The 16467-nt window shown below is 37.9% G+C and overlaps 1 protein-coding gene across 7 annotated transcripts in view; it reads left to right on the forward strand.

Moving 5' to 3' along the window:
- The window catches only part of CCSER1 (coiled-coil serine rich protein 1), a 436344-nt gene that overhangs the window by 264163 nt on the left and 155714 nt on the right, over nucleotides 1-16467 (forward strand). Inside the window, exon 10 of one of the 7 annotated variants that reach the window (XM_065837732.2) lies at nucleotides 2954-3222. The exons of the other annotated variants lie outside the window; for them this stretch is intronic. Coding sequence (XP_065693804.2) covers nucleotides 2954-3034 — 81 coding nt within the window. The 3' untranslated portion in view covers nucleotides 3035-3222. Of the gene's footprint in view, nucleotides 1-2953; nucleotides 3223-16467 lie in introns of those variants that run through there. 7 annotated transcript variants of the gene reach the window in all.

Consider the following 16467-nt stretch of genomic DNA (forward strand, 5'->3'; position numbering starts at 1 on the left):
AAAACAACCTAACACAAAACTTAATTATGGAATTAAAACATAAAGTTTATAATCAGTTTTGATATGGAGGAAAAAGGTCTTCCCTGATGAAAAATGCTGCATTTTCCTGAAGTGATTGACGTGGCCACTTTGCTACTTGACTAAATGCAAAGTAAAATATCAAGCCAGCTGCCAAGTGTATTCAAGGGAAGACATTAAAAAGTAATCCGGGTTTCTTAGAAAGCTAATTGCTTTCTACTACAAAATGTCAAGGGATATCTGCCTTATGATGGTCCTAAACTTATTGTTTTCCAATATGTGTACTGAGAATCATTTAAAACATGTTGGGAGTATTGCAAAAAGAACCACGTGCACAACAGGTTGATGTGGGAGACTGTTAGAAATGATTAATGTGTCTACAATAATCCGTGCCAATTTAAAATCCTTCACCTTCTTTTGGTTGCAAAGCCTTATTTCATGGAGAGATCAAGGAATGATTTCTTCCATGTCGATCAGGTTACTAAAACAGCAGAAGATGAGTAGGTACAGTCAAGTAGCAGTTGCGACTGATCATGAGATCATGTTGAGTGGCTGCTGGCTGAATAGGTGCTGCAGATCATCACCCCGGCATCCCATAACGCTCTGCAGCATGGGCCATTGCTAATGAGTTTGCGTTAAAATGTGTCTCAGAAGCAGAATTAAACAATCACAGTAGAGTTCTCTATTTCTGGCACCAAAAGAATTTCAAATCAGTGCCACTTTGTCAATATTTATCAGTCTTTGGATGAGAAGAATTTGTTCTTAATTTTGTTCTACGCAGAGTAGAAATTCCTAAAATCTGGTGTGGTTTCTACAATGTCTTCTCTGTGTTTGCCTTGTGCTGATATTATAAGTTTCATATCTCAGAACCTCTATTCTGTTTCTTGTTTGTCTTTCACACTGAGAGTAAAGCCCACAGCATCGCGTGCTTTGCTGGTGTGAAATGAGATGCATTTCGCCACCTTAACCAGAAAATACATCATGCTTCTGCCTCCCCCGCCTTGGAGACTGATGTCCACCTGCTGTTGTATCTTTACTACCAGATTATTTTTCTCCATGTATTTCTTATCTTCTGAGTTTGTTTTCTAACATACACAGTGAAATAATGCAAACTCACGCATAATATACCTTTCTCTAATGCAAAATCATTTCAGAAGCTCCCTTTAGAAATCAAATCCAAGTCTTTGCTTTGCTTGTTCTTCTGTGTACGTGTTCATATTGGATATCCAGGTTGTTCTTGGCATGCTAATTCCATTCCCATAACTTTCTCTGGCAATCATTTTCTCTTCTTCTTCTGTCTAATTTCCCTAGTATACAGTTTCAAAATAGTATTTCAAAAATCTCTGTGTTTTAGGATGTCCTTGTACAAATTCTGTCAAACTTCCAAGCCATTAATAGTGAAATATTATGCTGGAACTGGTTTTAATGATTGCCTCCCCCAGCCCTTCCCAAACACGTTACCTCGCCATCAGACCTCTGGGTGCTTGCTGTTGGAATCCCAGTGTCTATGCCGCTATACATAAAGCGATACAGGTTTTCATGTAAACGAACTTCTAAAGTAACCGGGTTCTGGGGCAGAAAGCGAGACTTGCTATATGGAAAATACAGGTTTCCAATGAACTGCTTTAATTCCATGTCTGATTATCAGCAGGTATTACACATTTAATTTTACCCTCTCTAGGAACGAAGAACAGTAAAATTTACATTCCGTAGTGGTGCTCAATTAGTATGAATGAGCTTTAGTTTTGATCTGTGGAACGCAAGCTGACTTGTGTAAATAATCTGTGTGTTGTTTAAATATTTGTAGTAATAATGTGGCTTCACTATATCATAGCTGAGTTTCCTCATAGACCAGACCTTAATAGAAAACTGTAGTCTCTGTATCTTTGACAATATTGTTTTCCTGTAATATACTCTGCACTAACTATGCAATGCTTTTCTTGCCTGTTAAGTTTTCTATCTTTCTACTTATTCTACATTTCTCTGTCAAACTTCTTGTGATTTATATCTGCAGCTATACCGTTGCTATCTTGCTTTCCAAGTGAGATACTTAAAAATATTGAGCAGAATTACTAACTTTGGCTTAGATGTCTTGGGGTGGAGTAGAGAAGAAAGGGAAGGAGGAAAGAAGGGTGTTTAGTTATCAGTACTTATTCATCCTACAGGTTCTTTTTCTGAAAATGATGCTTTTCCCACTCTTTTTTGGCTTTGGCTCCATCACTGTGTTCTCCTTAGAGCTCTCAAAGTTTACTTTTTCCCTTGGGCATATCCACCTAGACATCTTGTCTCATTTCTTATTTTTACTTTTATTCCTGTGCAGTACTTCTGAATATGCCTCGCTACCATGTTATTGCAGTAGTATATTTTCAGCACGTTATAGTGGTTTCTATCAGAAAGATACCACCAGGCAGTTCGTGACCTCTCTCAATATTAATTAAATGAGCAGTTATCCCTAGAATTAATAATAAATAACATGTTTTTACTCCATCCATTCTAACCTGTTACACTAAGAAGTAGGACGCTACCAAAAAAAGACCTTTCAGTAGTTATTTGACTGAAATTAAAAACCATCGATGTGGAAATGTCTTTGTGTTGTGTGCATGCTGCATGTGGATTCTCTCCATTTGAATAAACTGGCTCATTCTGGAGACCTTTTTCCTGTGCAAACATGGCATTTGTTGTACATAACTGTTCTCTAACTAGGACTGTCATGCACAAGCAGACAAGTCATACTTCTGGGTTTGTGTGCATTGTCATTGAATTTCTTGTTACATTGATCATTGGTGTGAAAAAGCTTTATTATTACATAGCGCCTGCATGACCGTGTACAGCAGAAATCATCAGTTTTGATTTAACTTTGTGTTGCCATCAAGCTGTGCAGCTTTAAGATTTCATTTCTTTTCTTTATTTTATTTTCTTTTTCTTTTCTTTAAAGGCCCTGTGGAATTCTCCATGTTCTGAAGGCTTAGTTTACAAACCTATCAGCATCTCATTGGTTCCGTCATTAGTAAATTAAAAACAACATCTGGACACTCTTCACTTACGGATTTAATTAAATACTGCTGTATATGAAATGAGCTGCAAGTTACCATTGCTGTCAAAATTCTACTACTTAGTATTTGTATTATCAACAATCAGACATCACTTTTGTGGCAGAAATATCTTCGTTATTAAATATAGCTATGAATAAATTATTAGTAAACTATTACAAAGTTATTATCTGAAATAAAACTCAATTATTCTTACGATTTTGTGCACTTATCCATTGGTCGTTCACTACAATTAAGAAAACCCTTCAGTGAGGCTTGTCTCCGAGACTGAAAAAATATGTCTTCAAGATCTGGAAACCTAAGGAAACCATTAGTTTTTAAGACTGGTGTTTTCTGTCTTCCAGTACTAATACCTCTGCACCAACTGCGAATACAGGGCCAGCGCCTTTCAGTACGTGGTCTATTTGAATGTTCAGAATGGTGTAATTCTTACGGCATTTCTGCAGGGGATTCGGTAAGATTTGACAAGGTCAGAATTGACACAGATTTATCCCGGGAGAACTGATCCTAAAAACATACGCTTTGATTGTTAGGTTTTTTTGAATCCATTAGAATCACAGCTTTATTCTACTTTTTATTATATTTTCTGAGTATTTCAGCTGCTAAGAGACATTGCTAGGTGAACACCAATGTGAGCAAAGTACGTACTGTGTGTACTGGATGTCTGTGCAACTTAAATGGGTAGATGATGTTGTCCGAAGGAGATGGGGAGAGAAGGTGGAAGGTAATTCCTGGTTTACGGCTTTATTAAGCAAGAAAGCAGAAGCAAACTGGAGAGAGCACCACAAACCCTGTGCCCACTGTTAGTTACTCAGTGTTCCCTTACCCAGGACTGACTTTACTCACCTGAGGACGTGGTCTGCACCCACCCCTACCAGGTAAGGTAAGAAGGTGCTTGTGCCAGCAGTGTCTTTAAACCTTTCCTGCCAATACCTTTGCTTACGAATATGAGCCCATGCTTTAATCGCGTTACTGCTCCATTTCGATCAGATCTCCTAGTGTATAGTAAGAGCAACTACTTAGCACCCGTAGCTTTAATTTCAGTTAATTTCGCACTACTCGTGTTGAAAAATAATATTTCACCAGTTATTCTTAAATGGATCTAAACTGAAAGTAAAAGCAATTGGCTAAATGTTAATGCAACTCTGAAAGTGAATGAACCTTCCTCACAGGTGATGTTGCATTATGGTGGCTGATTCTGTATCACTTAACGTGGTGTTATTGCTTATTAATCATATATCAACTTTATTTGTTTTGCTTGTAATAGCCATCCTCAGCATCCTGTCTCTCCCCATTTTGGTCAGGCTTTCGGAAACGAGTATGTGCATATTATTCTTTTGAAATTCACCTTCCTTGTTGAACTTCATCTCTTGCCGTTCTTCCTTCTCCTGCTTGGTACTAGAAAACTAAAATGGTATTGGCAAAATACTTTGCTCTCATTTTGAGCATTTACATGTAACAAGAAGCAAGGATGGAAAGAGTTAGAAGCAATCAGAGGCACGGACAAGTCTCCAAAAGGCCGGGGTGGGATGACGGTGGAAAGGTTACATCCTGCTTGAATTGAAGGGAAATCTATTTCATTTGTCAGTGGGTTTAACCTTCATCTTCTGAAGCCATTTCACTATGGAAACACGCAGAACAGTATAAATTGTGACATATAAATTGTTCTACTGTACCTCAGTGTGCGTTTGGGCCAGTGAAGAATTCCCGTAGCTTACAACGTTTACAACAGGTCTCTAAAGTAATTTAAAACACAATTGTTGAGTTGGTTGGGGTGTAGGTGCTGTGTGCGTGGCGAAAGGGCTGCAAATTTCATTGTTCCTGAATAGCGACTTATCCTGAAGCTGAATTTCATCAGTGTTTACCCGTGGTTTTTAGGTATGACTACACTATTTGGTCATTTAGATGATGGTTTAAACTCTTCAGTCTGCTTTAGATGTTTATGTCAGTGTTAAAACTCAAAGGGCTTAGGAGGAAGAAGCGTATATGATCTATGTTATACCAGGAATAGAAAATGCCATTTCTATCCCTGACCTATTCCTAGTACTTTCTTAATAGAAGTGCAGTGAGAACTCAATCCAGGCTGTGTGCTGTGTTCATTTCAATACAGTGCTCTTTTAGTATTCATTTATTCATTTTTAGTGTCGGAAGTTTCCGCTTCGCAAGAGTCAACAGAATATCAGCATTAAGGATAAAACACCAAGAAGGGGAGCATGAAGAAAAAGGATTATTAATGACATTTGGGGACTAGTAATACGTTTATTTTGTAGTGAATAAAAAGGCATTAAATTGGAAACAGAATCTTCTGGATACCAGCAATAAAAGGAGAAAAAGTTCTGTTTGGTTACTAGCAAATGCACTGAAAAAAGCTTGCAAAGATATATATGTGTGTGTGTGTGTGTGTACTAAATCATGCTGAAGTCGAAAGCGCATGAATTAGATACCATATTACAACTTTATCTTCAGCACCAACTTTGTTAATTTCAGGCAGTTTTTTATTCATCTGAAAATATCTGGGAGAAGTTTGGTGGTGCTGTTGAAGTTCAGTATCATGATGAAATGAAGTGATACCTTTGTATTTGATAGTAAAAAGGAGGAGGGCTTGGTCTATATTGTGTAATGGTGCATACGTACTATCAAATATTTGGAGAGAAATGCCAACACCTTCACTGACATAGTGTTGTGTTGGAAGGGAAGGAGGAGGAAAGCACAGCTGCATGATTGGAATAGATGGCAGAGACACCAGGATCTTTGTGCCTTAAATACATGAAACAATTTTGAGTGTGCACTGCAGAGACATGAGCTTCCCCATGTGCAAGTATTAAAAGGTATCCATGTGAATATATATTTATCCGTTTACATCTATATTTCATCTTGCCATCTGTTAAATGATCGAGGAGAAAAGATTCACGTGGAGACAAATATATTACAGAAGTCTTGCCAGGTTATGAATGAATTCTTCAGAGAGAACCGCTATGAAATTGCCCAGTTTCAGGTATTACAGAAACCAAAACAACATGAAGAAGGGCGGGTGTTGCTGCTTAGAGTGGAAGTTTGCTAAGTGGTCCTATCTGGCTCCAGTGGAGTCATCTTTTAGGATTCTTTGCAAGCACCCAGGTACCCTGAAAAACCTCAACGTGAATAAAAGTCCTGAAACGAAGAGCGACTCGTCCTCCCAGCTTTGCGGGTCTTCCTTTCTCAGCTCTGGGGTTGCCACGTCTGCACGTTTCTCTGGCTGTTGGGGTATTTGCAAACTCAATTAGTGGTGGGGCTCCTGTTCTGCCTCATTATCCCCCTGCTGTTGCTGCTTTGCTTGTTTCCTTTTATCTTGCTGTACTGTTTTTATTCTCTCTCCACATTACAGTCCCATTTGGCTCATCCTCTCCTTTCCTTCTTTTCTATAAAACATCATTTTTATCACCCATCAAGTGCGCTTCTAAAACTTCAACAATCACCGGAACCAGAAAGTCGCAGCTTTTCTTTTAACTTCTGGTTTTCCTCAGTCCTTTTTGGTTTTTTTAGACAGAAAAGAAAATAAATACATCTTAGGCAAAGTACCCATACAGAATAATTCTCAGGGACTCGGAAGTGATGTTTTTCCTGTAGTTCAGAACGTTAACTGCCACGGTCCAAATTTGCAAAAAGAAAATAATGCCCTTTTGATTCTGTAGAAGTTATTTTTATATATCTTTTAAAGGCCTAGAAAATTAGGTTCATTTATTCCATCTTGTATCAACTAAGTAAGTCTTGTAAAACTTGTTTACCTACCCTATGGTTTTCCTGAACTATTTGTAACACATTCTGGTTGGCAAATATGAAGAGAGCGTTATTGTATGGACTGCATAGAAAACAGCTATTTGAAGCTGAGCATGCAGATGTTCAATTGAATTAAAATACTTTTAAATTATTTTGAGTATCTCCAGGAAACGTTTTAGACTGCAAGGAGGTTTACGTTGTGTTAGAGCTTTGCAGTATCTTCTCTTCCATAAATAGTGAATTATCAGTAGGTGATGCCGCTGTTCTTGCCAAACACAGAATGGTTTTAATATGTTTGGCGTGTCACACGTGGGTGCAGGTTCCTAGCAGAGTAAATCCAATATGATATATTCCTCTTTCATACTGCTGGTCTGTGCCCTTCAGTACAGACCTCATCGTTCTTGGTGTTCTCCACAAATACCCATATCATTCTTAAAGCTGGCTCCTGAAATTCTAGGTGAGATCTCTTCTGTAATCATAAAAGCAAGAGAATTTAGTGTTTTGACAATATTGGGCAGCTTTCCTTCTGCTGAAGGTGCTCATTTCAGCTTTGTTTCCATGCTGCGTTTTCCAGCTGTTGCTTCCCCTTGCCCTCTGCTTGTAACAAATACCATGTGCTGCTTTGCTCCTATTAAATCCAATTCATCTGTGATTAGTATTTCTGCATAAGAATTTAAAAAATGTTCCAAGGCTTGATGCCTTGTGCTCATAGAATATTCAGCTCATTCCTGATTTAATTCTAATAGCTTATTGCAGGACCAGATAAAAATCTGGAAAAGCATACCTATAGAGATTTTGCATGGCAAGACATCACTTCGTGTTCACGGGAGGCTTTTTAAAGGCCAGGTTAAAGAAATCGCTGAACTCTCCTGCTGTCTAGAGAACTCTTGCCCGGGGGAAACATGCTGCTGCTTCATATTTCCTTAGCCTCGCGCTAGGAGAGAAGTTGTACAGATATATTTACAGCGTACAGCTCAATATCTATAGCCGGGGGAAGCTCTGTTTTGATTGAAGAACAAGGACGTGCGGACAGCCTGGCTCAACCTCCCTGTTCATTTGGGGTGCCAGAACATTGGGCTGCGCTACCTTGAGGCATTCCAGAGAGTCACTCTGAATCCCTTCTGAACATTTTCTTAATATTTGCGTTTTCTTTTGCACACAGTAAATTTTAGGTTTGTTTACTTTGTGTAGGGGTTTTTTAATTTGTTTCCTTTAGTTAATTGTATTGCCAGAACTCATTAAGTATAATCACAACAGTAATTGACATGTTATTCTGTAATCCATAGCTGAACAGTCATCCTCCTCATCTGCAGTTTTCATTCTTGCTTTAAATCTTTCCTTGGAATGTATCTTCTTGTTTTTAATTGTAAACATATTAATAGTACAGAACCAATAACTTGAAGAGCAAGTTTAGTCAAGAGGAAAAACTTTCCAACGTAGAATAGAGTTTCCAATTGGAAAAACATCATTGCTTATTTTGTCTAATGTGTTTTATCTAATTCAGCTTCTGTATCAGTTACCATTAAAAAGGATGTATGCTCATTTTAAGGAAATAAGTTAAATCAAGCATTGTCACAGAACCCTTCGGCATTTTACCTGTTTTGTGTGTGTTGAAAATGTGTTCTCTGGGCTCCTGTCATTGTTGAGTTCCTGCAGCAGCTGCAGGTTTCCTGAATGCCTACTGAATTAGCACATTAGTCTTTCTGACACGATTAAGCTTTGGCTTGTGCATCAACATTTCAGCAAGAATTATGCTATTTATATATTATAAATAAATTAATGCTAATTATACCCTGACGCTTTCTCCTGCTATTTGCTGTCATTTTCACCTGCCTGGTCTTGAGAAGACAACATCTGGCTACAGAGTCAACACCTGTGGCAACAGTTTTGGGGCAGTTAGAGGATCCACACGAGACATTTTGGACCTAGATTGTAACCTTACAATAGAGGTTTCTGGAGCCAGTGTTGCTTTGGTCCTTACACTGTGGGGAAAAGCTCTGCCAATCAGCCCATTTTTTAACAACTGTACAGCTGTCACAGAACTGCAGTGACCCGAGGGATCGCACCGGTTCTTCGCTTCCTTAAAAGACCTAATTTTCCATTAATTTATATTATTTCACGTAAATTTAGACACAATTAAAATAGCAAAAATAAACCACATATAAGATTTCCTTTTAAAAGGGTCCTTTTAAACTCTCCAGAGCTCTCTAGGGATGTGGCAGGTTTGGGGAGAGAATATATTTAATCCATAGGGCAGTGCAGTTTTTCATACTTATGTGCAAACTATTTCCTAGGTTGGTTAAAAAACCACAAGGGGAGCTATAATCTGCCTTAGGTGTACTGTATTTAATCACCAATTGGTTGTTATTTTTCGATGTAAGAGGTGGTACACCGGCACTATAAATATCAGAGTATGCAGAAGCTACAAAGCTATTATAACTGCCTTAAATTCAGTGCAACCTTTCCAAAATAATTAATGAAAGGAAAGGTGATTGGAAGAAGCGATGTGCTATGTTGGACAGCTGTGCTGCCACCCTCTGAATTTCTTATTTCGGGAGAACAAGTAGTTTGAGCAGCATAATACATTTCCACCAGCTTGCTCTATGGTTGTGAGATCCAGGTCCTTCTTTTAACAAAACATAAACCACCATCTCAAACAGTATCTTCAAAAAGAATTGAACTGGTTTCTGAAAGCACTCAGCACTGACATTTTTTTGGTGGATGGGGTAAGATCAGCACACAGGTATTTGTATTCACTGAAGGCTGTGCAGACACTTTGAACTTAAGAGGAGACACCTAATACGCTGAGTTTTGTAGCACGTCAGAGCAAATACAGACAAGTACCAGCTCCATCCTCCAAAAAACCTCAACGTGGTTGGTGGGTTTAGATAAAGGCAACTGTTAGAATTTGAAATATCTTTGTAAAGTGACACAGGCACAACGTTTTCTGGAAATATGAGTGGCTGCTGGGCTTTGTAGAAGAAATAGTAATTATTTTAAAGTTTTAGGAGGAAGGGGGTGTTGGGTGTTGTATTGTGGGGATTTGCTTATTTGTGGTTTTTTGGTTGGTGGGGTTTTTTTGTGGTTTTATTTCTAAGAAGCTCTTTTTCATAGTGCATCCCCTCCTTTCTGCCGCTGGATTCTCAAGGAGCATAACGGAGGTTTTCCAATGTGAACCTCTTGTCTGTGAAGTGTGCTGAAAACTTCATCTTCTCCTAATGAGGATTAATTGCTGTGTCACTTGGTATGAGCGCACGGAACTGTTCCCTCCTGGAAGTGAGAATGTTCTGCTGTATTCGCCTGGCAGAGGTTTCACCATTGCTAGAACAGAAATCTGCTTTGCTTTAACAAGGTGCACATAGGCTGCTGTGAATGGTGCTGGAGATGGGATCTAGCCTTTTAAAAAATATATATATACATATATGATGGGGTCTGAAATTGGATATGCTGTGTATTTGTGTAAATAGGATGGTATGACATTTTTTACACAGTTCATACAAACGTATATCTCAATATTGCAGTAAAAGCCGTTGACAAATTCCGAGAACTAGAGGGAGCAGCAATTGCTTGTTTCATTGGTTTAACTCTCCAAATTCCAAAGTTATTTAAAAGTTCTGCCCTGCTCTCCTTGCAGGCTGCATTCTCCATCAGTCTCTACCCAAGGAATGTGGCATGAGATAGGTAGCATTTATTTTTGTTATTACTGTTATTCCCTGCACTGTGGCAGTAGAAGGCAGGGCCTGTTCATTCAGAATCTAGAAAACCTTTGCAAAATGAATATAAACTTTTCTACCTGCAAAGCACTTGATGAAAACATTTGAAGTACATAAGCAAACGAAAGCAAAGTGTGGTGCTGTTTGACCAAAACCCAGTTTTTTGCCACTGTTTAGTTTGACCTTTGTGACGTATTTAATTGGGTTCTGATCACAGCCAGTAGTGTAACGCAGCCGTGTGTTACGTGGAAAGGCCACGTTGATGGGTATTCAGGCGTTCATCACTTCTGAGGCAGAGAGAAGTAAATATTTTGTCACCTTTTCTCACTTGTCTCCTATTTTTGGACAATGAACTCTGTGCACATCAATCCGGCTCCACCAGCTGCTCTGCTCCATCATAAGCAGCATGCATTGCACTGTCTTTTTTGGGCATGATATGTGCTTTTGTGTATTTTCTTTTACAAGGAAAGTTTCTGAAATGATACTCAAATATACAGTTCCTTTAGTTTCTTTCCTTTTCTTTTAAAGCTGACTTCATTTAGTCTATTACTTGAGCAAGTGTGATTCATAATTACCCTCCTTGTTGATGCTATTACAAACACTAATTCTATTCGCAAAGACAAATTATGATTAATGCATATCCTTAAAGTTTACACCCAATTACACAGAATATAATCTCTAAATTTGTATAAATGGGAGTTATACTTTTGCACATGGTAGATAACAGGAAATTTTCTGAACTTCGATTTGCATGTGCTAATTAAGGACTGCTTCATTGTATTCACATCTGCAAACGGGGTTTGTTCTCATTACTTAGTGCTCTGTGAACAGAGGAAAATAACATGCCATTTTCAGCACAGCTCCAAAATACACCTCAACCAGATTTTTAACCTTTTGATGAATTGAAATAGCAGCATTTCATTTGGCAATCGCTATTAATTTAATTACATTTCCCTGCACATTAAAAGGAGGGAAATTCTGGATTTATTTTTTTTTTACCATTTTGATGCATACCTCCTCTTTATTCTTGGGAAGCTAAACCCTGATCTAGTGATGAACTTGACTATATACACACAATGCATGGGTCAATATGCAACAGAAGATTGGTTTTTGATGCTAATTGTAGTAATAAATGCCTTTAAGATTTTTTTAATAATACATTTTTTGCCTGTTCTTATGTATAAGCAGAATTTAAAATGCGGGCAATCTAAAATTCTGAAAGAGAAGAACGTTTCTTGGAAGCTTTAATTTTGGTTCTGTTTTCAGAGGCAAATTTAGTACATATGCACATTGTGATGAAATATGTAATTTGCATAACATAGCGGTTTAAGCAAAGTATTAGTGTTCAACCGTGATAAGCTAAAAATCAAACTTAACAGATGTTATTTATATTGTTGGTCTATTACAAACTACCTCTTTCTAAATTAAAACCTGTACCTGAGACCCAATTATAATGGTGTCTTTAAATCCTTTCACTGCTTTCAAATAATTTTCACTCTTTGGTTTCGTGCCATGGGTCAAAACAAAGTTATTGATAAACTAACAATAGTTACAGAATATTTACATTTCAACTATCTCCTAAAATAATAGCCACTTAACAGTAATTGGTGATTATATGCTGCTTGGTGTGGTATATTTGTGTATTGTTTATTGCGTATACACACGATCATAGTTAAAGAAAAACTTATTCTGATTGGGAAAGACGTGTAAATACATTTGATCACAGACATTCTAAAAACTGTCATTGCGGTTATTGTATTTTCTACAACCCTAGCGTGAGTTTCTAATTGAAACGAGCAGAGGATCCTGTGTTATCATTGGGCTCCATAGTGGGATGTGCTGGAGGTCAGTGATGGCAACTTGAACCATTATGGGGGAAAATAACTGAATAGAAAACAGCAAAAACAAAACCGGTTTTACTTGCTGAGAGTGACCCGTTTAACATGCTGTGGAGGAGCAGTGTCTTGCCGGTGTAAAGAACTGAACTCAAGCTTAACGTGATACTCTGATCCAACGGGTTTTTAAATGTGGGGTCCGAAGAGTCGCGACCTCAGCTTGAGAATTCACAAGGACGAGTGGAAACTGGTTTAAGTTGTAGATGTGATGCGAACGGTCTGAGTTTTAAATCCTTACTCCGGTAAAACTGGTGGTATCCAAACCCAGGTTGGGCTGGTTTACGTGTCTTGTGTGTCTCGTGCCGTACTCAGGAGGGACGGCTTGATACGCACCATCGTCCCTTGGGTGTCTGATCGAGTCTGGGGTTTCAGTTTTAACTTAATTGCTGAAATTACCTTTTCTTACGCAAAAAAATGAGATATTTGAAAAGGCATTTCCAGCGTATGTCAGTGTCTATCAAAAGTATAATTCTGTTATTAAAGGATGCGAGAAGAATAATGCGCCAACGTAAGTGTAAGTGGTGCATAATTCAATTCCATATCCTCTTTACAGAAATATTAATTCCTATGAAACGTTTTCAACTCTTTGCTGATTTTCAGTGTTACCAGGAAAATACAGACAGAAATATGTTTCTGTGGTTAATTATCTGGACAAGACAAGGTGAAATAGTAGCAGTTAACTATGCATTGACAGTATAAAATCTGTTTTGGAGAAAAATGGATATATTTCATGGCTATCTTCAAGTTTGTACATATAAAATGCTTCTAAATTTATGCCAGGATACTGCCTCATTAATGTTTAATAGAGAAATAAATCCTAGGTATCATCAGCATAAGAATGCTATAATCTTTAGATCTGAGTAATGTGTCTCATGTGGGTGGACATGAATGCAAGTAAGATGGGATAAAATATGCAGCTTTATGGGAGGCACTGTGGGGGATTGGTAAAGATCTGGATGCTGTTCCTGAAACACAGAATAGTAATGGCCTATGTCATCGGAGTTACACCAGAAAAGAGACAGCAATATTAACAGAGAAGAAAAGAAAAGCAATTTTTATTTCTTAAAAACAAACCTACATTGAAACCCCATTGTAAGCAGAAAACAACTTAAACTTAGAACAATTTTCTATGCTACAGTAACTTGTTTACTTAGATCCATGAACTTGTATTGTGTAAAGAACGAAACCAAACGTTTAACTGATTGAGCATATGAAAACACAGCAGCTTTGATTCATGCTTGTGGTGTTAGGTGTGTAAATGGTAAAGTGTATAGAGAGCCTGTGCATATATCACAAAGAATTTCCTTCATTCCCAGAAGGAAATAGCACCGGGATCCTCAACAGGGCAGCAGCGGGGCTTTTGTTGAAGCTCCATTAGCTGATTATATCAACATAAATTTCTGGTAGGAATTTGGGGGCTAAATTACTGGTCTACACTGGTTATTTTTTGATTTGCCTGTACCCTGCGAGTCTTGAGATACCCCAGAGACTGAGGACCACAAGACGCTGATAACGACTCAGAGGTGAACTAGAGCAGCCAGTGCTTCTCTGAACTTCTTTACTTGAGGCAGCTTGTGAAATACTACCACATTTTACAGGGATACTTTTTTTATATTCCATGCTATAAAAGAATGAGCAGTTTCTGCGAGAGAGCATCACCCTACTTTTCAGATTTTGAAATAGCTTTTGCAGACTTTTACCGGTTTTAAGATTGAGGAGTTGGGGTGGTTTGCTATCAGTTCCATTGCCAGTCTTAGATCTTTCAGTGCGTTGTTAATGCTACTTTGCATTTATATAGAAACATAAATCCAGTGTTTTTTCCACATGTAAAGTTTAGCTTATCTCTCTTAGACATGCTAAGTGGCATTTTTTTCATTCCCATTTTGGTAATTCTTATCAACATAGGCCCATTTTTTCTTCTCATCTGTCTAGCACTTAACTGTCTTCCCACGTATTGCATCATTTAATTAATGGCTTCTTCATTTTATGACAATTTGTAGAAGTCTGATGAAATTTGAAGACTCGTGCAGCCACTCGTGGAGGAGGCTTTTTGTACTGGGTGGAATTCTGTTGTGATCAATTTGGCTTACAGTTTATCCCTGGTTTTGATTCATCTAGTGACACTTTCAAGCCAAGTTAGTTTAATTTCACTGTTAAACTTACTGATGTGGCTTAGAGTCACATGTTATTGCTTATTAAATGTAATAAAATATCCCAGATCAAGAACATGAGCAGTTTTCAGGGATTTTTACGTCTTTTGGAGTGGCTTGTGAAAAATCAATGTTTTACAAGCATCCATTTAGGAAGCAATTAGGAGAATCTGGTTTTGAGGACAGAAGTTTTCAAACAACATCTAAGGTCCAGTGGCCCTGAACGCTGCCTTAGGAGGATTCAAACCATATATCCCCATTTATCTCTTGTAAATGTAAATGTACCATGAATAAAAGCAGTGTAGTCTTCCCTATTAAATGGCAAAAGTAGCACTGGAGAAAGAAGAGCAAATAAATTTCTTGGCTGTGTCCCTGAAGGCTTTCTATATTTATAAATTATATTTACATTTGTATACTTTTTAAGCTTTCTGTGGTTCTCATTAACTCAGAAGTTGTGAGTAATGAGAAGACTTAATGGCCTAAATTGGTTCATTTTTAATTTGATGCATAGAGAGATGAAATTCAATTAGTTAATATAATAGACAAGTGGACTCTTGTTTGGCCATCTGTAAAACTTTCCAGCCTGTTTTTGCTGCCTTAACACTAATAACCAAAGTATTTAGCCAAGAAAATACAGCAAGATGAAAAACGTCATTTAAATGCTGCTTTTAAGTATTGTGCCTTGATGCAGCCTAAGCAATAAAGTTGCCAGAACTCACTGGGTTTTGTTTTTCCTCCTCTGATAAACTAAATCTGGGTGATTAAAACCAATAGATCCCACTGCTCCTGCGTGTAGGTATAGATCTTTATGTACTTGTTATTAAAATATCTTCTCTCTTGCTTTTTTAACTGGTGCAGCTTTCTAAATCTGAAACAGTAAGCAGTGTTTCTCCATTCTATAAATGTGTTAAATGTTTGTCTTTCCCCAAGATATTTGATTATTCAGTTACACGTGTTAGTAAACTCAGATGAGCTGAGGGTGAATACCTATCCTTGCTCATTAAGGTAAACCCGTTAGGAGGTAGGAGAGGTTTCTGGAAAAGTGTCTGTGATTCAATACCATATTTAATGTATTTGCCGCTGGTGTTGATTTGACAGAAGCGTAAGGCAGGCAGAAATGCCCACTCTTTGGAATTGTGTTGGATTGGAGACACTAAACTGTCCACCCTAAGGCAAGAATGGAAATCTATAAGAGAGCTGGAAATGCAGCCAAAATACTTTAAAATGCTATCCCGGCTCTTAGGATATAACCATCCTCCATCCCATTTCCTTGATTTGACAGGTAACTAAGATGCACTATCCAAAGGAGAGAAAATACCTATTTTTGTCATTTTCTTTCAGGCACTACATCTTTTAACCTTCCAGTTTGACACTGCGAGCGTCTGTCACCAAATAAAGTTGTGGGTGAAATATGTATTTGTGACTACATCATACTGACAGATCTGTGCCAATACTACATTATTTGGGCTTTACCAGTGAAGACATTCCAGTAATTACACATACTGTTCTTAACATGCTTATTCTCTTCAACATATTGAAAGAGTAAATAGGTATTTAAACACTCAGTGTAGAGCCGCTGTGTCCTCCTGGCCCTATAGTCCCTAAGTGTAAAGCATTGGTAGCGTGACAACCTGGCCTGCAAACTCTGTATATGACTTTTAAAAAATACAGGCCACTTAAAGAAAGAACCCAAACAATCATCCACAAATATAGTGACTCATCAATCTGTTATATTTTGCACCTGACTTTGTAAGAGTTCAAAACTTTGAGTACTTCCTGAGTTCATACCTATCATAAAGTTTTAAAGGCTATTAAAGAGATGGAAGCTCCCCTGTGCGAAGTGAGGAGCCGTGTTTTTGCACACCATTAGCTGGCAGGGCTGTGT

This window comes from Patagioenas fasciata, chromosome 4 (assembly GCF_037038585.1).
Source record: "Patagioenas fasciata isolate bPatFas1 chromosome 4, bPatFas1.hap1, whole genome shotgun sequence".
Lineage (NCBI taxonomy): Eukaryota > Metazoa > Chordata > Aves > Columbiformes > Columbidae > Patagioenas > Patagioenas fasciata.